The 24,638-nt window shown below is 33.5% G+C and overlaps 1 protein-coding gene across 1 annotated transcript; it reads right to left on the bottom strand.

Moving 5' to 3' along the window:
* Window positions 1-6,490: 6,490 nt before the first annotated feature.
* LOC130623098 (histamine H2 receptor-like) lies at window positions 6,491-8,394 on the bottom strand. The gene is made up of 3 exons (XM_057438596.1): window positions 7,115-8,394; window positions 6,643-6,696; window positions 6,491-6,538 (listed from the first exon to the last, which is right to left on the bottom strand). Exons 1-3 carry the CDS (start codon window positions 8,321-8,323, stop codon window positions 6,491-6,493), a joined length of 1,311 nt encoding a protein of 436 aa, XP_057294579.1. The 5' UTR covers window positions 8,324-8,394.
* Between the last annotated feature and the right edge of the window lie 16,244 nt (window positions 8,395-24,638).

Raw genomic sequence — 24,638 nt, 5'->3', positions numbered from 1 at the left:
GGTTCAAAAACTTTAGTTGAAAAAAATTGCAAACTTGCGCTTAAGGTTGGTTTTCATCCGGCATTAAGTTGCGTTATTTTTTTCGTTCTAATTTGTGACATCAGAGTTAATCATATTGTTTTTTATCGCAGGGACGTTTTCATTACAAGTAAAATTTAGGCTGATTTAATTGATTTCGTTAATGAAATATGTCTAATAACATTAAGGCGGGCATTTCAATATGGATTTTCGTGAGGCGTATTAAACGAAGAATGGAAAAGCAAAGAAGAAAACGTTCAAGATTCTAGGTTCTTAATATTTTCTAAAAAGACGACATTATGTAAAATTTTACCATCTTCCTGAAAATTTAATATTATAATTTTTTAAAGATAAACTTTTTGTCCGTCGTCTTTAAAAGGATTATAGAAATGGATTTTGCGCACATATGCTCAATTTTTTTATTAAAAAAGTGTGTTCGCGCTAATTTGCGTTAAAGGAGAGGCTAACTGCGCTGCGGCACTGCTGTTGAAAAAAAGTTCATGCTAAATGTTAATTTTAAAGACCAGACTGATTGGCTTGTTCTTCTGCTCCATAAAATCACTATTCACTGTAAATCAATTTTGTTTACATCTTTTTGAGTGGGGATTATTTAAAATTGAGTATTTGCTAAGCGAGTAGCTAAATTAAAAAACAATGGTATACACTTCAATATACACAAAATAATTTAAGCAAAAAAATTTGAAGATCAGATAGGAAGAATGTTGAACAACATGTACCGAATTTTTTTTAATATTCTATACTTCTGAACTTACCGAATGTTTAACCGAATGTTATAAAATACTGTTACTACAATCGTATAATATTCTTAGTTATCTCGAATCAAAGATCTTCTTTCTGATGTGAACTGGTAGATACATTTGAAACCTGCTTCTTTTCACCCTGTGCAGCTGTTAAACTTCCGTAAAAATGTTTCTAGGAAGATATATAGATACTCAGTTTTGAAATATAGTTATTTATTTGTTACTATAGTAGTTATGTTAATAGATTTTAGGATTTAGAAATCTATAAAAAATTTTCTTTCGCCTAAAATTTATTTTCTGGCTGCCACAAAATAATTTTTTGGTTCGCTTCTCCTTTAAAATATCAAAAATGTTTGATATTGAGCCCTCGCGCTAATCGGAGTTAAAACAGGTGTGCTACGTAGTCATGGACGTTCCCATTGGGCGTTAAAAAAGTGACTGCAATTAACCAACCGGCTTACACTAATTAACGCCAGGATGAAACTAAGTTTTACAGATCGAATAACAACTGTAGTATTTAATGTTTCTTGATGCTTTTTGTTTTGCCTTTGATCAAAAGTTCTAAGGGCCCAGTGATGAATAAACGCCCATTCAGTCAAACTGGGCGCCTTTTTTTATACATATTTTGAATACAACAAGAATAGTTTGTTTCTCATAAGTCACAGTAGTGTAAGTAAAATGACGTTATCTCTTTCATATGCAAAGTCTTGTTAAAGTCTTGTAAAACTTGTAAAGTGTAAATACGACAATTACTACTATGAATTTTTATTCATTACTCCCCCTCTACCCCTCTAAGCAATATTTATAGGTCTTGAAAGAACGCAATGTATTTACGCCTAAGACCAAACACTCCTGTTCTTAAAAAATCTTCCTGTCGAAGTTTTATTCTTAGTTTGTAAACAGCAAACAAATGTTCTGAGCAATATTTGAAATTAAACCGATTAAACATCAATACACATACCCGAAGTCTTCTTTACAGACCGCCTTCCAATCTATTTGCTATTTGAATGAAGTGAATTTATGATGGATGTTGATGTTAGTGAATCTAATCAGTTGGATTAGTTATGCTTAAAAGAATAGAGAAAAAACCATTCCCCAAATTTGCTCACGTGACTGATCTGTGACATCATATTATGAGAATTGGAGTATCATTTTCTTAAAATTTAGCGTGTTCTTTTTATCTGCAGTCAAATAAATGAGTATTGGTTTTGTTAGAATTATTTGCTTGAAATTGTAAATGTTTTTTAAAAACTGTATGTAATTAGTAACAATAGCCAACAACAGTACATATATTTTGGGGTTGAATAGTTGAAAATATGTGGTTAGGTCAGTAAAAATTTGGGGAAATTTTAATTATATTCAGAATAAAACCGTGACGGTGAGGCCATAATGAGACCCAACAGAGGTGACAGGGTTACTAAATTCATTTTGCACGATATATACACCTACAATATCCTCGTCAGCAAGAATTGTTAAGGCTTTTTATTTATAAAAAAAATAAAAAATAAAAACCTTGAGAAAGAGGTTTTCGCACCGCTTGGCGCTCTTTTTACTTGAAACAATGCCAGAAATTAGACCTCTTAAACAAAGTTGATTGCGTAGTAACGTCAGTATAGCTAGAATATTGATTCGGAAGTTACAATTGTCTGGTTATTTAAAGCCTACAAGAATAAAAATGATGATAATTATTTAAACACTTTCCACAATCCACTCATTGTCATTGATGAAACTATGGAAAATAATTACGCAGTTTAAATAAGCAAATGCTTAATGGATCCTAATGTCAGATTACAGTGCATTACAAAGCAATACTTCTAGTTAGCTGTTTTACTTGTGCTTAAACAAATCTCTTCAATAATAGCGGTACTTGTTTTTTCCGTGATTTGTTGCGTGCAGTTTTTTTCGGAAAATTGTCGCAGGGCCTATTTTTTACAGACCTCCGCTTTTCGGTTGGACGCAGCTTAATTTCGGGAGAATTTCGGAATCACGCCACTACAGTATAAACAACAGAAACATGCTACGGAGGCCATTTTAGTTTGGAAGTGATGGTGTCAGGTTTGCAGATTTGCTTTCTTTTTTTTTCTCCTATAAGCTTTTTAATTTTGCAGTATTTGTTTTCTTTCTGTTTTCACATGTTAAGGCACATATATATTTTTACGTTTTTTTACCCACCTACAAATTTTAAAACACCAATTATAGGCTTTTAGTGAGGAACATAGATTTTGAACCAGCTTGGCTAGCTAGCTAACTATACTTAGCTTTACTTGTTCCTATTCTTTTGAAGTTCTTATTCAGCCCGTGTGTAGGAGCCAATTTCAACGCCCGACTCTTTTGGAAAACCACTATATGCCGACGAGAAAACGTATAAAGAAGAGCCCCAAGGCCTTTTTGATTTTGGAAGTGGTGTGTTTAATGCTAGGCTTGCAGGTTTCTGTTTGACTTTTTTATCTTCAAAATCTTTTTATTTTGTAATATATGTTTTTTGTATGTTTTCACATGTTAAGTTACATATATTTTTTGGCCATGTACAAATCTTAAATCACCAATTTTAAGACTTTGGCTATGAACGTAGAATTTGAGGGAACATCCTTATACCAACGAGGTAGGCTTATTTACTTCTATTCTTTTTAGGGTGTTATTCAGTTTAATATAGAATCTTTTTTCCAAGGCAATACCATTTATTTAAGGTTGTGAACATCTAAGTATCTCTTTAGCTATCTCTTCCTAAGAAGTGTAAGTAACTAAATGCAGTTTGGCTATAACAATATTCTTAAGCAACAATTCTAATGCTAAATGCAGTTATGTAGCTATACATTTTATTACTTTCCTAATTAAAATGGCTGACCGAATGTTTTAGCTGGACGGGGTAACGACAGGCTGTTCCCTGTGTGTTTATTTAAATTGAAGTTGGCATAAAGTTTGACTAAACAACCCCTTGTTTCTAAAATATCGCAGAAAGATTATAGGAATATCGATAACCCTTTTGAACAGACAGACAAACGACGGCTATCATTACAGAGACTAGCCAGGCATCGAAATGCTGGGTTACGCCAAAAGTAACCGTGTTACCCGGTCTTGAACGCTACGTTAAGCGCTTAATAAGCACTTAGTTAAACTATGAACTGTGTCACACATTCAGGTGAAGCGCTTTTGTACAAGTATACAAAATATATAAAAGTAAATCGAGATAAGCACACACAACATTGAAGCGTTTCAGGTGTAATATATTTAAAAAAGATATAACTTTCCCGCAATTTTACCTGAAATGAAAACACAGTTTACAAACCGTTGTTACCCCATTTTTATTAATAACTACCCCCATGATCTCAATTGGTTATTCCGCTCAGGAGCCACAGAAAACAAATAGGACTGTTTTACTGATAGTTTTACTGACTTTGTTTTGACCGCTCGCATGCAGTATACTAATCAAAGCGCCTGATTTATTGAAAAACCAATCTAAGATTTTCGCGGCCGGGACATGCCAACGAAGGAGCATGATGACGATATATATTGTCACTTTTTTTAGCCATGTACAAATCTTAAACGCACCATATTTCGAATTTTTAACTGGGAACGAAGATTTTTAAGGAGCATTCTATAACCAGCTATCTAACTAGCCTTAGTTATTTCTATTCAGTTTGGTATAACAGCTTTTTATCCTAGCCAATATTATTTATTTTTATAATAAAATAGTGCCTATCTAGCTAGCTTCTTAGCTACCTCTGGCTTAAAATTGAAAGTAACCAAATGCAGTTAGGCGGCTACAACTTTTATTACTGTTATGAAAACTTATGCTGCAAAATAGAGAGTATTTTTTTAACTGAACAGGATTCAGTTACCTGAATTTTTTTTAACCAAAGTCACGATGAATATATGAATATGCTTATTAAAGCAGAAATTTTCGCGACTTTGGCCCCTTTTCGCCAAAATTTCTGCCCGGTGAGAAATTTAACCTGAAATTCGCGAAATTTTCGCGAAAAATCAAAGTTTTAAAAGTCGAAAACTCTTAAATAACGAGGGCTGCGAGGACAATGGTAGAAATAATAGAATCACAACGAAAAAAATAATCAAGCCGAAAAATAGCCTTAAAACTCAATGTGGAGAAATCAGCTATAGTAGTGATGAAGATTCAAAATGGGAGGAAAACAAGGAAAACTAGTAAATTGTATGTTTTCATACATTATATATGCAGTAGTATTGTTATTTCATTGGAAAGATAGATATTTGATTTTAAATCAATTTTTTTCATTGAAATTCATTGTCATTCGCGAAAGTTGTTGTTCCCAAAAATGAAGATTTTAGAAAATTCGCGAAATTTTTTTCTGTAAAATTTCTTCCAGAAGTAGAATTCGCAAAAATTAACTTCGCAAAATTTCGCGATTTTTTATCCTCGCGAAAATTTCTGCCTGCGAAATTTGTGCCCCTAAAGTATGTGCGAAACTGTTTTTTTGTAAAGCGCTCAGCCTGGTGTTAACAGCGGCTGTTTGCTGGGTTTTTTTTATGCTAAAGTTGCGATAAATGTAGATAATGTGTCCGCAGGCCGTAAATCTGGAGATAATTTTATTTAGACTTAATAAATATCTGTCATGACCATCGGCAATATTTTTTTCGTGTTTTAAATCCCTTAACACAATATACTACCAGCTTGTTATTAAAGGTTGTTGTTGTTGATGAAGTTTGTTATGATAAGATGGTGCCAAATTTGAATAAATTTACGGACCGGAAATATTCAACAACAAATCGAACGCGCAATATGGTGGATTAATCTTTAATGGCGAATCTTTACTTCCTTATCTTCACTTACAAATTTGTTTTTTAAGTTCAATAGCATAAAATAATAAAAATATGTTCATTTTGCTATTTTGTTCTTTAGCTTTTTCCTGTTTACTTATTTTGTGTATATTGAACCGTGACCATCACAAAAAAAGAAATATATCCAATTGTTTTTTTTTAATTTTGCCACTTTTTGGCAAATGTGTAAAACTACTTAATTTTAAATAATTCGGCACTCGTAAAGATGTAAACAAAATTTATATACACTTGGAATTTGTTATGGAAAGACGACTAAAGCCAGTTGGTCTAATCTTTAAAATCAACACTCATCATGAAATTTTTTTCAGCATCTGTGCTGCATCGCAGTTTACTTCTCCTTTAAATTCGTGTTATTGACATCGTGACGTTTAATTTGTCGACATTTTTCAGCGACATCAAATGCTTTTAATTTTCTGAGTCCGTAAGACGAGGATAAATTTAAAAAGCAAAAAAGTTACGAGCTCGGTTATTTCCAATTGCACGAGTAAACGTTCGATTACGAGCTAGTCACACAATGAACTATTTTTGTAAGAGTAGCACAGGATGTCAATTTCAATGTTTTGATTTTTTTATTAGCTGATTTATAATTAGTTCGATTCATTGTAAAGATATCTTTTTTGACTTGTCATACAACGCGAGAAAGTAAATATTTATGGGTATGAATCCAAAAGAAACAGTAATTATTTCAAGCGGCAAGTAAACGCTTTAGAAAATATATTTTTTTCTATATCGAATGCTTTTTTTCTCTTGTTCAGATTTAATAGGCCTTATTGTTTTATGACCTTTTTCTTACCTTATGTTTTATGGGCTTTTTTAATATAGTTCGAATTATAACATGATATATATTTTATAAATTATCGACGCTCCTTAAAGAGTGCAGTTAAGATTCTAGAGTGCAATTAAGAAATATTTGCACTCCGAGCAGTGCAATTACGATATAATTTGCACTGTAGAACAAGCGCCAAACAAGAAAAAATAGGTCATCGTGTGATTAAAGCCTAAATGTTTGTAACAAAGGTTATGAAGCTTAGCGAAAATGCGCATTGCTCACCTGTATGTTAGGCCTGGATACCTTTCCTGTACAATTTGAATTTACACCATTTGCCTGCACCCGAAAATAACACGAATAAGTTTTTTCAAATTAGATGTGTAGCTTTCACCCTTTTAATTGCTGGTACCGCGACAGGAAAATATATTTAGCAGGATGAAAAAACAGCAATTCGTAGAATCAGTTTTACAGCAATGTAGAAGTGTTTTTCTCATTTACCTAAATCTCGGGTGTGAATTCAGAAGCAACATTCATAGAAATCTAGGATGAAAGCTGTCGTTGTTGTCGCTCAAAGTCGTTCCTGGGAAAAACGAGGTCCAAGCGCTGAAATACATTGCAATAGAAAACAATAATATAGTTAATTAGATCGTTATAGCCCGGTTTAAAAACACAAATCTAGGATCAAAATACGGATAGTTAAAATATTTCGTCTCGTTTCTTAAAAATCCTTCTAGTGGTGTTCAAATCAAGCCACAATTTCATTCGTCTCCACATTATTTTCCTTTGCCATTTCGTCTTTAACTTTGCTGTGACTTGTCTCATGAGTATCTTCTTTTGATTGCTCAACGATTATCACAATTTCTCCATCTTCTGATTTTCGCATGTCCCTCAACATTTCGTTTTGGGTTACTTCTTTCGCCAATTGCTCTCTCTTACTTGCAACTTCTTCAACTGCTTCCTGGCATTCATTGATTGAGTTTAGCTTGTTGGTTTGATTTAACACTTTTTCATGTTTCAAATTTTCATCCTGATATTCTTTACGTCCTAAAGAAACAGAGTTTTTCGAGCTTCCATCGAAACGCAAAGATTTCGCCCCAGTGCTCATTGTAAGTTTTGACGGGTATTGGCTCCCCTTCTTAAAAGGTGTATCCGGCTTTCCTAAGCACTTCCTCAAAAAACTTTTAATCGCTGTTGCGAATTGATCATGAAATAATCCATAAATAATTGGATTACAGGAACTGTTAAAATACTGTAGCCATTTTACGCCGTAGACAAGAACTTGTGAAACTGGTTTCATTGTCATTACTACGTAGAGATTCACAACTAAGAACGGTGTCCAACACAGGAAGAAGACAGTGATAGCAATTAAAATTGTCTTAGCTACCTTCCATTCCCTTGCCACTGATCTTTTCGACACTTTTCGACTTTTTTGTACTGTGTAAAAAATTGCAACATACGCAAAAATCATGATAATGAAGGGAGCGAGCACACCAAGTAACATGATAACGTATGTATATTCATTAAAGGGAAGTAACTGATTGGCTGAAGCAACACTCACACTCCAAATCCAAATAAATCCAATCATAAACAAAGATTTCCTTCTTGTCATATACGCCTTACGTTTAAGTGGAACGACAACAGCAAAGTATCTGTCAATGCTTATCAAAGTTAAGTTTCCAATAGATGATACACATGTGATCACGTCAATCAATGCAAACGTGTCACTTTGTATCATTGGTGGCCAGGTTTTCTTTATGATAAAGTACAAGAAAATCGGCATGGGAACCAACGCAACAAATATATCGCTGCACGCTAAGGATATGATAAAATAGTTCGTAACTGTGCGTAGTCTTTGATACAGGAAGAAAACGATGCATAATAAAATATTGCCAACCAAAATGAGAGCAATGAGCACGCTAAGGACTGCAATATATATTATCTCGTTCTGTTGCAGACCAGTCATGCTGATGTCGATCTAAAAGTAATAAAAATCAAGTTACACGCAATGCTACATTTGACAAACTGCAATGTTATTCTACTTTAATGCCATGGAAAGCTTGGTAGATTCAAATGAACATTTAAGAATACTCTAATAGGGTCCTTGTAATTTTATGAAGGAATTAATTAATTACTTAAGCAGCAGTGTTTACAAACTACTTACCTGAGAGAATCCTGCAATGTGAGGTTCTTATTGATCCTACAATCTGCGTAATCTTGCCTTAGCTGATAGCCAAGTGATTACTCCCAATTTATATATGCTTTGGAAGATACATTAAAGTAACACATCGGAAACGTGGGCAGAAATGATCTAATTAACAAATAATTGGTTTCTAACAGTCGTAAATTATAGAATTTTGCTTTACCGTTTGTTTTATCACTTAAATGACTATAATTTAGTCCTAATAAAACCCACGTTCCTGCGGATGTGATTTCTTTGCCAGTACCTAAAATATTTAATAGAAGTGACCTCAATTTATGTCATCTTTCCCTGCCAGAAGTCTTAAATTTTAATGTGAAAAGCAAAACACGTTAAAAGGTGAACGAATCAATAAAATTCGTCGGTAATTAGCAAGGTTCATTATTGATTTTATTGGAAGTGAGTTCATTGTCTGACTACCTGTCAGACAATGAACAATTCTTTGGTGCAGCAACTATATTATTTATTTCACTATACTATATATTTCATTCTTATTATAACGTTTTTAATTTATATGATTCTTATCCTCTGTGAATTTGTTTAGTCGATACATAGAGATATTATTAAAAGATATTAAAAGATAATTTATAATGTCTCTATGGTTGATAGAGCGTTAATATTTTGTCTTGGTACAAAGTCTTAAAGATATCTCATTTAGGTAGCAACATTCTAATTTGGGAAAACCTGAAACCTTAAGGAAATCACTTTTATCCTTAAAAGCTTCATGTTCAAGCATTTTTAAAGAAGAAAGGATGAAGTAAAGCTTATGGATTAAACATTCGTATTATTTGGGTCAAAAACGTAGTTAATAAATAGAATAAAGTAAAGTTTCTGGAATAAACATCCGTATTGTTTAAGTCACCTCACAAAAAAATTCTGTACAAAGGTGAATGCAATACATTATTTTCCTTTAATAGACACTCATTAAGCTCCTTCACGATGGATAGGTTCAATTTTCAGGAAGTATTATAAAATATGTATCCATAAATCACAAAAAATAGTTTTTGATGGTATCCAGACAGATTCTTAACCAAAATTGAACTTGCGCTGTCGTTAAAAAGGGCTTATAACACTAAATTTAGAAAATGGATATTTTTAGCTTTTATTAGGTGCAGTGTAAAACTTACCTGTTTTTTTTTTGTGATGTGTTAAAATTCGTTCAAATAATGTGAATAATTACCATTCGTCAATGTTTTGTTGAAGGCAATCAAGTTCTAGTACCAATAAACGTATCTAACAGCTGATGTTAAAGTACATTCGCAGCTATTAGAAATCTCAAGGGAAGTTTAATTAAATCAAACTACTAATCTTGCGATCTACGTTTTCAGACAACGCAAGTAACTTTTTAGTTTCGTTTAGAGAGCATTATAAGTACGATTGCAAATGCAGTGGCAGTCCTCGAGTTTCTAAGTTACTCTATTTGATCTTTAAGTCTGTAATATGGTCCAGCCGAAAAACATTAGGGAGCAACTGCTACGACTCCATAAAATTTTCTACAAAAAAGGAATATTTGTAAACCAAAAACACCTGCCCCAAACGAATAGTGAACAGTGCTTTTTCATCCCGAAAACCAGTTCTTCACCCTAAAATAAAATCCTCCCGCATTACATTTTTTAGCAGACTATGGGTTTTTTTTATAAAAAACGCGATTAATTTTCAGTACTTTTATTGGTTTTTTCTCAACAAACAATATGTTGCAGTCTGCACTTTTTTATAAGCAACACCTTATAAGCAAAACTACACTCGGTTTCTTTAACGAAGCATTTTGTAAGCAACAGAACAAAAAAGACGAGCGACAGGAATCACTAAACACCGAAAGTTTTCAGAGTTTTGCCTGATTATAAAAATCAGAAGTTTCGTACGACAAACCGATCTTACTGGAAGGAAACACGTGAATTTCGTAAAATACACAGAAGCTTAAGCAACATTAAACCTGAGCCAAAATTAAGTGTCGCTGAGAACAAAAATGCGTTGTCTACTAATAATTCTACTGATACTGCAGGTAATGGAGAATTTAAATTGTTGAAAATAAATTGTTTTTATAAGCTCGTGAGCTTGTATTAAAACGCAAATGTGTCCTGCAAGAATGGAAATTTTTGCCTCTCTGAGCACCGACACGGGAATAGTTGTGTGTTCAAATCTCATCTTGGTAACTATTTTTACTTTTTTTTTTAAAAAAAAGATAAGATAAGTGTTCCAAAGCTTTATTTAACTAACTGGTAAAGTTAAGGTGTTTCTACCAAAGTTTTCGAAAGTGAATGTTGGCAGAATTAAGGTCTCCCCAAATGCCTGGAAAGTAGTTTGCGAAAATTAAAATTTCCACAACAATACATAAAAGAAAAACGAAGACGCTCCGCCATAAATAAATAAAAGCGAGAACGAAATTCTTTTTGCTACCCTAATAACACGCCAACATAGACTTCGGAAACACTCCGAAAGAACGTAAATTTTCTTCTAGTAATATATTTTTTTAACTGCAGCTATTTCTTTTTTCGAACAATAAAGATTTACTCGTATTTAATTTTTTTTTTTGGTGGGGAGGGGGTACTGAATTACTGAATTTCGCAAACTAACGTGGGGCTTGTGGTCTTTCTTCGTCCTTTCAGACAGTTTACCCCAAAGTGACCCATCGAAAATTGACTTTTCGAGGAATTTTTCGTTCAAGGCAATCTCACAAATCAATTTTATAAATAACTGCGTAGTGCGTAACAAATATTATTGCGTATCTGAATAGCAAAATATGTCGTGTCTAACTTCGTAACAAAATCACAATTTGATTTTTGTAAACTTTATTCGCGAGGTTGTTTGGGTATATCATACGTCTTGTTTACTCTTTGCAGACCATCGTTTTACCTAATTCTAAATGATTTTTTGCCAATTAGAAAAGGACAAACACTAATAATAGCGTTATAAGAGTGTAAATTTATATAGATGCTGTGACGTTTTTATTCTGTATAAAGAGCCGTAAATAATTCTGCAAACATCTAAAACAATTTCTTGTTTTCTTGCCTTCTTCTTCATTGAGAAACAGTTTCGGCACATAACAAAACACAAATTACATGTTAGATGTTGTTGAATATTAGTTTTATCTGTCCTTGGTGAGACAATTTGTTATTTGATTGCGTCTCATGAAATGTTACTTACCTCGAAAGGATAAATCATGATATTCAATGAATCGCGATGTTGCATCTGCTGAATAGAAATTGGTATGGCTTGCCCTCTTTTTTTTGTCCCTTAGAAATGGCGGATGATAAAGATAAATAAGTCGAAAACAATATAAAAGGCAATCTTCCTCACAGTGATAACTGATTTTGCTAATAACTTCACATTTCCCGACATTTGAAAATGTTTTGGTGGTGTTAATGTTACGGTCAACGTCTTTTAATTTTCAACTTGTACTAACAAGCTTCATAAGAGGTTAAGTAGTACAAAATTAAAAAGTACTGTCTTACCAGGTTGTTTGTTTGATGTATGAATCTGAAGAATTCACATTTTATAAAGTTTCAGGAGAGAATTTCAAAAATCATATGTTTGTTTTGTTTTGTTTAAAAAAGTTGAGAATTGGAGAAAGGTGATTTGTAAGTTATAGCTATTTCGAAAGTAATCTTGATCTTAAGCTGCAGTGATTGCATTTATAGAAAAAAGGTTAACTCTAACAATATTACGCTGCGAAATGTTTAGTCTTTGTTCAACTCTAATTACAATATACATTCTTTGGTAACTAAATCTTAGTTAAGGTTAAGTAATTTGGACAAAAATGATGTTTAGTAGGTTTATATTTGTAGCAATTGTCATGTGTTAGAACACGTCACGATTGAAAATAGCAGATCCGTTCTTCTGCGCACTTCAATGTTTCCTTGACTACACTGCTTACAAACACAGATGTAGTCATGGTGATATTGTGTTGACAAAGCATTGCTCACATGGGAACGGACGAAAGGTTAATCTAAATTAGTGGGGAAATTTTACGGTAAATTTAAACATACCTTCCTGCGGAATAAATACCTGGGCAAATACCCTTATTATATTGTAAAAACATCCGAGGAGGAATGTTGAATTAGGAATTTAAAATTCCCGCTTGCTTCCGTCGTTTTTCTTCAAACATACAAGTTTAGTTGAAAAGAACAAGCCTGTTTTATGAAAACACTTGATTTAACTCAAATTAATTCAAAAAGCACTAAAGACTTCGTTTTAATGTTTAAAAACCAGTTCTTCACCCTAAAATAAAATCCTCCCGCATTACATTTTTTAGCAGACTATGGGTTTTTTTTATAAAAAACGCGATTAATTTTCAGTACTTTTATTGGTTTTTTCTCAACAAACAATATGTTGCAGTCTGCACTTTTTTATAAGCAACACCTTATAAGCAAAACTACACTCGGTTTCTTTAACGAAGCATTTTGTAAGCAACAGAACAAAAAAGACGAGCGACAGGAATCACTAAACACCGAAAGTTTTCAGAGTTTTGCCTGATTATAAAAATCAGAAGTTTCGTACGACAAACCGATCTTACTGGAAGGAAACACGTGAATTTCGTAAAATACACAGAAGCTTAAGCAACATTAAACCTGAGCCAAAATTAAGTGTCGCTGAGAACAAAAATGCGTTGTCTACTAATAATTCTACTGATACTGCAGGTAATGGAGAATTTAAATTGTTGAAAATAAATTGTTTTTATAAGCTCGTGAGCTTGTATTAAAACGCAAATGTGTCCTGCAAGAATGGAAATTTTTGCCTCTCTGAGCACCGACACGGGAATAGTTGTGTGTTCAAATCTCATCTTGGTAACTATTTTTACTTTTTTTTTTAAAAAAAAGATAAGATAAGTGTTCCAAAGCTTTATTTAACTAACTGGTAAAGTTAAGGTGTTTCTACCAAAGTTTTCGAAAGTGAATGTTGGCAGAATTAAGGTCTCCCCAAATGCCTGGAAAGTAGTTTGCGAAAATTAAAATTTCCACAACAATACATAAAAGAAAAACGAAGACGCTCCGCCATAAATAAATAAAAGCGAGAACGAAATTCTTTTTGCTACCCTAATAACACGCCAACATAGACTTCGGAAACACTCCGAAAGAACGTAAATTTTCTTCTAGTAATATATTTTTTTAACTGCAGCTATTTCTTTTTTCGAACAATAAAGATTTACTCGTATTTAATTTTTTTTTTTGGTGGGGAGGGGGTACTGAATTACTGAATTTCGCAAACTAACGTGGGGCTTGTGGTCTTTCTTCGTCCTTTCAGACAGTTTACCCCAAAGTGACCCATCGAAAATTGACTTTTCGAGGAATTTTTCGTTCAAGGCAATCTCACAAATCAATTTTATAAATAACTGCGTAGTGCGTAACAAATATTATTGCGTATCTGAATAGCAAAATATGTCGTGTCTAACTTCGTAACAAAATCACAATTTGATTTTTGTAAACTTTATTCGCGAGGTTGTTTGGGTATATCATACGTCTTGTTTACTCTTTGCAGACCATCGTTTTACCTAATTCTAAATGATTTTTTGCCAATTAGAAAAGGACAAACACTAATAATAGCGTTATAAGAGTGTAAATTTATATAGATGCTGTGACGTTTTTATTCTGTATAAAGAGCCGTAAATAATTCTGCAAACATCTAAAACAATTTCTTGTTTTCTTGCCTTCTTCTTCATTGAGAAACAGTTTCGGCACATAACAAAACACAAATTACATGTTAGATGTTGTTGAATATTAGTTTTATCTGTCCTTGGTGAGACAATTTGTTATTTGATTGCGTCTCATGAAATGTTACTTACCTCGAAAGGATAAATCATGATATTCAATGAATCGCGATGTTGCATCTGCTGAATAGAAATTGGTATGGCTTGCCCTCTTTTTTTTGTCCCTTAGAAATGGCGGATGATAAAGATAAATAAGTCGAAAACAATATAAAAGGCAATCTTCCTCACAGTGATAACTGATTTTGCTAATAACTTCACATTTCCCGACATTTGAAAATGTTTTGGTGGTGTTAATGTTACGGTCAACGTCTTTTAATTTTCAACTTGTACTAACAAGCTTCATAAGAGGTTAAGTAGTACAAAATTAAAAAGTACTGTCTTACCAGGTTGTTTGTTTGATGTATGAATCTGAAGAATTCACATTTTATAAAGTTTCAGGAGAGAATTTCAAAAATCATATGTTTGTTTTGTTTTGTTTAAAAAAGTTGAGAATTGGAGAAAGGTGATTTGTAAGTTATAGCTATTTCGAAAGTAATCTTGATCTTAAGCTGCAGTGATTGCATTTATAGAAAAAAGGTTAACTCTAACAATATTACGCTGCGAAATGTTTAGTCTTTGTTCAACTCTAATTACAATATACATTCTTTGGTAACTAAATCTTAGTTAAGGTTAAGTAATTTGGACAAAAATGATGTTTAGTAGGTTTATATTTGTAGCAATTGTCATGTGTTAGAACACGTCACGATTGAAAATAGCAGATCCGTTCTTCTGCGCACTTCAATGTTTCCTTGACTACACTGCTTACAAACACAGATGTAGTCATGGTGATATTGTGTTGACAAAGCATTGCTCACATGGGAACGGACGAAAGGTTAATCTAAATTAGTGGGGAAATTTTACGGTAAATTTAAACATACCTTCCTGCGGAATAAATACCTGGGCAAATACCCTTATTATATTGTAAAAACATCCGAGGAGGAATGTTGAATTAGGAATTTAAAATTCCCGCTTGCTTCCGTCGTTTTTCTTCAAACATACAAGTTTAGTTGAAAAGAACAAGCCTGTTTTATGAAAACACTTGATTTAACTCAAATTAATTCAAAAAGCACTAAAGACTTCGTTTTAATGTTTTGACCTTTATCAGGTTGGTAACCCTATATATAACGTCATACAACAATTTTAAGATTTAATTTTATGATTTTCCTAATAGGCTCTTTCCGAATTATTTTCTTTGGTGTGCCGCAACCTTTTTTTCAAAAAACGGGTTCGCCCGTCCTTTTTATCTGCATTGCGTGCGTCTCGTAACTTTTTGCGTGACAGACAAACGTATGCGGGTATTATGATTTAGATTGGAGTCAGACAGTAACTGGGTTAGTTACATTTAAGGTTAAAACTTCAGTACAATTTTAAACTGTCAGCTTGTCGCTTAATATGGCAATTAATTCCTTCGGAAATAAAAAGGTCAATAGGGTAAATTTTTGCGGAACCTTTGTCACCATTCACAGCATATACGTCATCAGTTATTTTTTATTGTTATTTCATCCAGGGTATTGCAAGTAACGTTCAAGGAAATGATTTTCTTCTTAACAAAAATGGCCTTTAAATAAATGTTTTTTAAGCAATATGAATAAAAAATAAGAAAGTCAGCGCCAAACTTGAATTTTGAGCTTATACTAGTCGTTAACAAGTGGAAAATCCGCGATAAAAATATATCACATTTGTTATTTTTCGTTTGAAGAATTTGTGCGTGGTTTACCATGACTCCATTTTGGCCAACCGACAAACAAAGGCTGTTGTTATGGAGATATGCGGGTTTGCCCGTCCTTTTGATATTTGCGTTCCAAACAGGCAGACGGATTACAGGTATAATTAATATAGAAACTAATAAACATTTTACAGCTCTGATGGGTCTAGTAACCTGCGAGTTTTGTGAATGGTCTACGCAAAAGTTGACTGTCTTGAAGGGCATAGTTATTTAGGAGTTCAAGACACCTTGTAAAATTACCAATCATCACGTTAAAAATCCAAGCATATAAAAGTACTTTTTATTATGTTATGACCTACAGAAGAAAACTTGCATATGCGATATAATAAAAATAATATTCTTCTCTATTTACCATCTTCATTTAAAAAGGCTTGCGAAAGCAATAAAATATTCTTTGGCGTTTGTAGAGAAATTCTTCAATCGAATAATTTCCGTGTCTGTTTAAAAACTTATTTTGTCGTTACTTGCTTCACAAATAGTATGAGTTTATAAAAGGTCAAGGTTAAGCAAATTTGATACAAATGCTTAGTTATCAAAAAATGCGTACAAGACACAGACTTTAATTCATTACTCAAAAAACCTATTCCGCCCATTTAGGGTGCACATTCGCAGACAGAAAATTGCATGCATATTACGTTTCTTTTCGTGATTAAAAATTTGAAGAAAAGTTAAATTTCGCGTATCTTAGCATAGCAAAAATACACGCTTTCTCATCAGTATTTTCCTGAATTGTTAATGCTAGATTTGCTGAATAATACGTAATGATAAGTGCTTATAGTAGCCACCTTCCTAGTGATAGCGTAGAGAAAGCTTATTCAATAGAGTACATTGCAGTTAAATTAAGGAGTTTATGACCTCTTTGTGTTTTGTCGACTACAGTTGACTCTCTCTATCTCGAACTTGCAAGGGACCAGAAAATTTGTTCGAGATAGAGAAAGTTCGAGATAGAGAAAAATTGACAAAAATTGGATTTTTTCGTAAAAAACGTATTTTTAACCTTCAGTGTATCGGGAGTTGATAGAGGTCAATGAGAGATGTTAAAATGTTAATATTCAATGCACAAGACTTCTTTTAAAATAAATACATAAAATAAATTTACAGCTTCATTTAAAGAAATCGGTTATGTTTTTTTGTTTAAGTGATGCCACTCTGTCTTCATTATACATTTTTTCGAATTTGGAGATAAGCATTTGCATTTCATTGCCTTTTTCGCAACACATTGCTAGATCTTTCAAAAGATCAATACTACACTCGACTTTTGATCTTGATGGTTTTTCGACAACTATATCAAATGAATCATCCTCCATGTCACTGCCATCGTCTTCAGCTTCGTCGTCCTGAGATTTACGAAATTCATCAATGATATCCTCATTAGAGATTTGAGGGGCGGTTGCGATAACCTCATCATCCAAGGTCACAAGATCATTAGCACTGAGATCATTTGGTACCAATGATGGATCAGCCTCTCTTAAATCATCCAAACTTTCTTGAAGATCTTTAAATGGGTCATCCGAATCGGCAATAGCATCCTGTTGTCCTGTAGAAGAGATTCCAGATTTCTTAAAACAATTGATGATGGTTTGTTTAGTTACAGCCTCCCAAGAATCAGCCAGTATCTTCATTCCGCTTAAAATTGAAATCTTTGGCAAAGGTTTGTTGTTCTCCAAAGCACTGCACAGCAAACGTACAACTCTCCTTCGGTAATGCGCTTTTAGACTTCGTATGACACCTTGGTCCATCGGTTGCAACACAGACGTTGTGTTAGGGGGCAAAAAACCAGATGAATGTTTGTTAATTCGAGATCGATGGGTGTGCTGGACAGTTGTCGATTATAAGAACGATTTTTCTCCCGTGTACACGAAACTTTTGGTCCAGTTTCCGGACCCAGTTTTCAAATATTTCACTATCCATCCAACTTTTCTTTTGTGATGTGTATTGGCAAGGGAGATGTTTGATGTTATTAAAGCAGCGAGGCTTTTTTGATTTGCCAATGACGAACATTGGCAACTTTTCTCCAGTAGCACTTGCTGCGGCCATTCCAGTGAATCTCAACTTGCTCTTCTTCCCCCCAGAACACTTTTCTCCTTTGAGGTGGTATGTTTTCTCGGGAAGACATTGGTAAAACAAACCAAATTCGTCTGCGTTGAAAGTGTCCTCCAATTTGTAATTCGACAGAATGGTTGGGAGCGTGGTTTCGTTCCAGTCAAACATTTTCGTTCGAAAATGGAACATTTTAATTCGATTTTTAGTGTAAATAGGTTCTTAAATCCGGAAAAGTTCGAGATAGAGAGAGAAACAGTCAGACGGGACCGAGATTTTGGTTCGAGATAGAGAGGTATTCGAGATAGAGAGGTTCGAGATAAAGAGAGGAAAATAGCTTAGAGCCTACACAAATGTCCAAGGGACCGAGACTTTGGTTCGAGATAGAGAGATGTTCGAGATAGAGGGTAGTCGAGATAGAGAGAGTCAACTGTATTTTAATTTTTGAAGAAATGCAGACGTCAACAAATTGATAAGCATTTGACATTGTACTTTTGTAATTGCATTTAAAATGTGGTTTTAAAAGGGTATCGTTTTATGTAATTCACTGTCTGACTGATGAAGAGCTATTAGCAAAATAGAAATACATAATGTTTTTTCATTTTTTATTTAAAAAATTTATCCTACAAAAAGAATTTAAAGTCGGTAAAATGCGACACCATTTTAATGACTGCTTTTCCATTGCAAGTGCATTGCAAACCAAAATGTCTCAAAAATTAAAATGATAAAAACACTGGGTTTTCTTCTTAGATGACATTTATAGTTAAGAAGACGAATTTCTTAATAAAAGTCCTTGGTAGTTCAAATTCTCGAAGATTCAGTGGACAAAAAGTTATCTTTTGTAAAATTTAGTCAGTAAAAGTCTAAATATTGTACAAGGGTGCTATTTCAACAAATTATAATTATTGTCGACCTGTTTTTGTTGACTCATTTTACTAATGGATTAATTTCCGACCCATCTTTTATCTCGACGTAAACTCAAAAGAATTGCAAGAAGCCTAGATAAAGTCAGAATGGCTAGATGATAAATATATAATGGACAATGTCAACAAGTTGACGCCTGTTGTTATGGTGATAACAAACATCAGTAGTTATTTCAAACAAGAAATGTGAGAAATTACAACCTAAAAAACGCGGACGTCAGACAACTTGTGTGACCTTATGGTACGGCGAAAATGCAAATCCAAACAGAATATTTTGCACTCTTTATACTGTTTTATTCTCCTAAAAACCAATTGAACAAGTTTTACAGATTGTTATGAAACCAAAACTTATATATCCGTGTAGCTGTATTATTTTGCTCACATTTCAGATCAAAATCAAAAGAATATTTACATACAAACATTTTTAACATATTTTTACAAAAATGGAATATCTCGTCTTATCTTCTTTCCCGTTTTTTCTGTTTTGTTTCAGGGTTGTCGTATGTAAAAAGGGGCTACGACGTACCTGTGTAAATACGCTCGACTCGAAACATTGTAGCAAATCAGTGCGAACCTTCTTCTTCTTAAACTATTTCGTGCAAGATTAGAGAAAGTTAGTTTAATAGCCGCGTGGGCATGCAAAGTACAAAATTGTCTTCAAGGTTTCCGTTCAATTAACTGTAATAAATGGCCGCTTTTTCGTCCTCTAAAATATTAAATTTTCCGTTTCGATATCTGATTGTCTTTCACTATTCCCACTAGCACGACAACTTGATGTAAGATTAAAAGCATCCGAGAAGTCCGGATGCTTTTAATTTTACATCAATTGGCTATTCCAGAAAAAAACACATGCACAGCACGACAACTTGCACCAATTATACTGGTGGGAATAGCGAAAGACTCCCAATCTTCAGGTAATTGTCACGGATTACAATTTATGAAAAAGGATGTAATTTTAGTCTTAAAAAAAAGGTCTTACAGTTTTTATTGTCCCCAGCTTGTCCAGACAGAATACAAACAACTACAAGAATAGCAAATTTCTCAAGTCTCAAGTCATACAATTTCAAACTAAAAGAAAAGTTAACATGAAATATGACGAAATGTTATACACAAGGCCTGGAAATGAGCAAACGAAATATACAAGAAAGATACATTTTGCGATGGTTTAGTATTAACGTGCCTAAGGCTGATGGGTAGTTATTTCACAATTAGCGTGCTTGGTTCTACGACGGTTGCCAAGATCTGGCATTATGTCCAAACAGGAAGGAGATTGCACTCGTAGGCTTGTGGACACGAATTTTTTAAAAACATAATGAACATATTTTCTAATTATTTTCCAATTCCAATTCCGATTTTTTCGGATTTTACCCGAAAATCGAAAAAAACGAATTCCCGGGAAATTTTTGGAAGTTTTTAATGCGGTCTGTGTAAAAAAAATGTTAAATAACTTTATCTAGCTTTCAGAAAGTTTAAACAAAATGTAAAAATTCGCTCTAGAACTAAAGTAATTGAACTTTAAGCAGATAGTGGCATTTTGAACAAATTACAAGCTTTTGATGACGTCACACATATGTTCTGACGCAAACCAAAAAACTTTTGCTGCAACTTGTTCCCTTTGGGATGTACTATAAGTGTGCTAAGTTTTATTCAGTTTGAACAAGCCTATGGAAAGTTATTGAGGGGGTGGGGGTGGGGGGCGGATTACCTCCACCCGTCATAATATGTTCGAAAAACCCTGGACCGAATAGGGTTAAGATTTAATTTTATGATTCACTTAATAGACTCTTTCCGAAGTAACTTTTTTTGGTGTGCCGCAACCTTTTTCCAAAAAAACGGGTTTGCCCGTCCTTTTTTACCGCATTGCGATCGTCTTACAACTTTTTGCCTGACAGACAAACGTATACCGGTATTATAATATAGACTAGTCGTTCACCCATGAAAAAAACACGGGGTCGCCCGTCCTTCATATATCGCATTTCGTGTTTTCCCAACAAAAAGACATACAGACGCACGAACAGACAATCGGAATACGGCTATTTTTAAAGAGATTGGAGTCAGACAGTAACTGGGATAGTTACGAGTATAAATGTATGATTCATTATACATTTAAGGTTATAATTACAGTAAATTACAAATTGTCGGTTTGTCGCTTAATATGCCAGTTAATTCATCTTTTATTTGTCCTTCGGAAATAAAAGGTTCAAGAGGTTAAATTTTTGTACGATCATTGTTACCGTTCACAGTTTTCACGACTCGAGTTTATTTTTCATTGATTGTTTCACTAGAATCCAGGGTGCTTGCAAGTAAGCTTTGAGGAAATGTTTTTCTTCTTGCAAAAATGGCCTTTGAATAAATGCTTTTTAAGCACTGAAAAATAAGAAGGTCGACGCCCAACTTGAATTTCGAGCTTATACTAGTCGTTGACCCGCGCAAATAACACGATAAAAATATATAACATTTGTTATTTTTTGTTAAAAAGAATTCGCGCATGTTTTATCCTGGTCAACCGACAAACAACGGCTGTTGTTATGGATATTTGCGGGTGCGCTGGTCCTTTATATATTTGCTTTTAAAACAGACAAAGACTAATAAGCAAAAATGTTACAGCTCTGACGGGATTTGGTAACGTGCGAATTCTGTGAAAGGTCAACGCATATATTAAGCTTTGTACAATATTATATTTAGATAAATCAGGAAAATGATTCAGTTGACGAGCGTAGTATGAGTTCAAAACACTGCAGTTAAATAGATTTGTCAGATTTTTTAATTATGTTATATATGATCTACAGTAGAAAAATTGCATATGTGTTATAATAAAAAAGCAAAATTCTTCTGCTTTCTTAATCGTCAACTAAAAATAAAAGATTGCGAACGCAATATAATATTTCATTTCCTTTTTTTTTCCTTTGCAGAGAAATTCTTTCTTTGAATAATTTTCGTAAATATTATAAAAAACTTAATTTTGTCGTTACTTGCTTCAAGAATACCATTAGTTTGTAAAAGGTCAAGGTTAAGTAATTTGGTACAAGTGTTATTACAACATACGTACAAGGCAGAGACTGTAATCCATTATCCAAAGAACATATTCCCCCTGTTGGTATCTTTAAGGTGCGCATTCACAGGAAAAAATTTCATGCATATTTTGTACGTATATCTTTTCGTGATTGAAGATTTGAGGACAAGTATTAATTTTCGTGAATTCAACTACGCCTCGCTAAATTTCACGAAAATTTAATATACCAAAAATACACGCTTTCTTGTCAGTATTTTCCTGAATTGTTAATGTTAGACTTGCTGAATAATACGTGATGATAAGCGCTTATGATAGCCATCCCCCTAGTGATTGCGTAGAGAAAGCTTATTCAATGGAATATATCGCAGTTGAATTAAAGAGTTTATGACCTCTTGAAGTGATTCATTGTGATTTTCCGTCTATTTTAATTTTTCAGGAAATGCAGACGTCAACAAATTGATAAGCATTTGACATTATAATTTTGTAATTGCATTTAAAACGTGCTTTTTAAAAGTGTATAGTCTTATGTACTTCACTCTCTGACTGATGGAGAGTTATTAGCAAAATAAAAACACATATTGCTTTTTTATTTTTTATTTGAAAAAGCTCATCGTACCAAAAGAGTGTAAAGTCAGTAAAAAGTAACATCATATTTACTGAATGATTTGCCATGATAAGTGCATTGCAAACAAAAATTTCTCAAAAAAGGGGATACAAATATTACATATTTTTAGATTACATTTATAGTTAATGGGGCTACGAACCGGTTAAAATGCTCACATTCCGTATATCACGCGCACATATTAAAAATCCGGCAAACGCGCTTCGCGCAATGAACAAACCGGCGCACTTTGCTTGCTGGTTCAATTTTTTTTTGAAAAGTATATTACGAAGAAATATTTCAGCAATACTTATCCTAGATGAAAACATGACCAAGGCTGGAGAAGATAAAAATTCTAGATATATGTATATGTTCGAGTCTGTAAATTACATAAATTACATACATTTTTGTTTTTCGCCGCCTCCAGCTCGACTTTCGTGTAATTCGCTAAAGTCGAAAACCAACAGCCGTTCCGCAGCCCCTTTAAGGAGACGAATTTCTTAGTTATTTTTCGTAAAATTTAGTCAGTAAAGGTCTAAATATTGTATACGTGTGATATTTCAACAAATTAAAATTATTATCGACCTGACTATTAACTATTTCGATAAAACACAATTAACCAATTTTTGCAAATTTTTTGAAGTAAAAAGTTATATAGGAGTGGCTGTCTTTTTTTGCTGACATTTCAAAACATTGATATTGCTGACAGATCAAAATCAAATGAATATGTACATACAACCAATTTTTAGATATTTTCAAAAAAAAGGAATATCTTATCTTCTTTCTCGTTTCATTTGTTTTGTTTCTGGGTTGTCATATATTAAAAGAGCAGATTTTGCTAAGATGCACTGGTGCTAATATGCTCCACTCGGAACGTTGTGGCAAAAACTGTGAGCCTTGCTCTTCTTAAATTGTGCGTGTAAGATTGGAGCAAGTCATGTTACTAGCCGTGCAGGCACTCAAAGTACAAAATTGTTTTCAAGGTTTCCGTTTAATTAATTCCACTAAATAGGCTCTTTTTTGTCCTCCAAAATATTTAATTTTCCGTCTTGGTATCTAATTGACTTCCACTATTTCCACTAGTAAAACTGGTGCAAATTGTCGTGCTATACAATTTATGTGCAATGTGTCATTTTCTGGAACAGCCAATTGATGTAAGATTAAAAACATCCGGGAAAGGGATACGGGACTAATCTTCTGGTAATTGTCACGGACTACAATTTATAAAGAAGGGTGTAATTTTGTGAGTTTTAAAAAAAACTTCTTGCAGTTTTTATTGTCCCCAGCTTATCGTGACAGGATACAAACAAGTACAATAATAACAAATTCAAATCACATTCAAGTGTTGTGCTTACTTTTATAGGAAGGAGCAGAAGAAATATACAAGAAATATAAATTTTGCGATAGTTTTCCATGGACTAAAACATGCAAGAGGCTCATGGGTAGTTACTTTACACTTACCGTGATTGGGTCTACAACGGTTGCCAAGATCTGGCATTACGTCCGAACAAGAAGGAAAGTGGACTCGTAGGATTGTGGACACGAATTTGTTAAGTCATAATGAACAGATTTTTCTAATTATTTTCCATTTCTCTTAAGCCACAGACTGTTTGTCTGCACTTATATAGGTAACTTGATCATGAGTCTTGTTGTCATTTTAGAGAAGTATAAAGCCCGAATTAAGTGGCAAATAACTAAAATAAATTACTTTGCCTTTCGTGTATCAAACCGGTCTTTTGGAGTTTTTCATCTGCAATTTAACTCTTTCAGTACTGGTGACATGCATGACGTGTCATCTAGGTTGCCATTTTAAAAACGCTATATCTGAAAATCTCGTGATTATTGGACTAATTGGATTGTGACTATTATTACTCTAAATTGGTAGACTGAAGTTAAATTTCCTACAAAATCATCTAGTTCAGGGCTGCCATACCGCCATGCGATGCGCAGCAAAACTTATCAGCTGCAAAATGTACAACAAGGAGCTCTAAAACTTCTTTAATTCGATAATTACCCAAAGGTACGCCTTCTAATT

The sequence above is a fragment of the Hydractinia symbiolongicarpus genome, chromosome 13 (assembly GCF_029227915.1).
Source record: "Hydractinia symbiolongicarpus strain clone_291-10 chromosome 13, HSymV2.1, whole genome shotgun sequence".
Taxonomy (NCBI): Eukaryota; Metazoa; Cnidaria; class Hydrozoa; order Anthoathecata; family Hydractiniidae; genus Hydractinia; species Hydractinia symbiolongicarpus.
This window is presented reverse-complemented; position numbering and strand designations above follow the sequence as displayed.

What these genes read in the sequence shown, in the direction of transcription:
- LOC130623098 (XM_057438596.1), bottom strand. Translation starts at nt 8,323, where the DNA reads ATGACTGGTCTGCAACAGAACGAGATAATATATATTGCAGTCCTTAGC. An exon ending in ATGTGGAGACGAATGAAATT is followed by an intron (nt 6,697 to 7,114) that starts GTGGCTTGATTT and finishes TTTCGGGTGCAG; the next exon opens with GCAAATGGTGTAAATTCAAA. An exon ending in TATCCAGGCCTAACATACAG is followed by an intron (nt 6,539 to 6,642) that starts GTGAGCAATGCG and finishes CTTGTTCTACAG; the next exon opens with TGCAAATTATATCGTAATTG.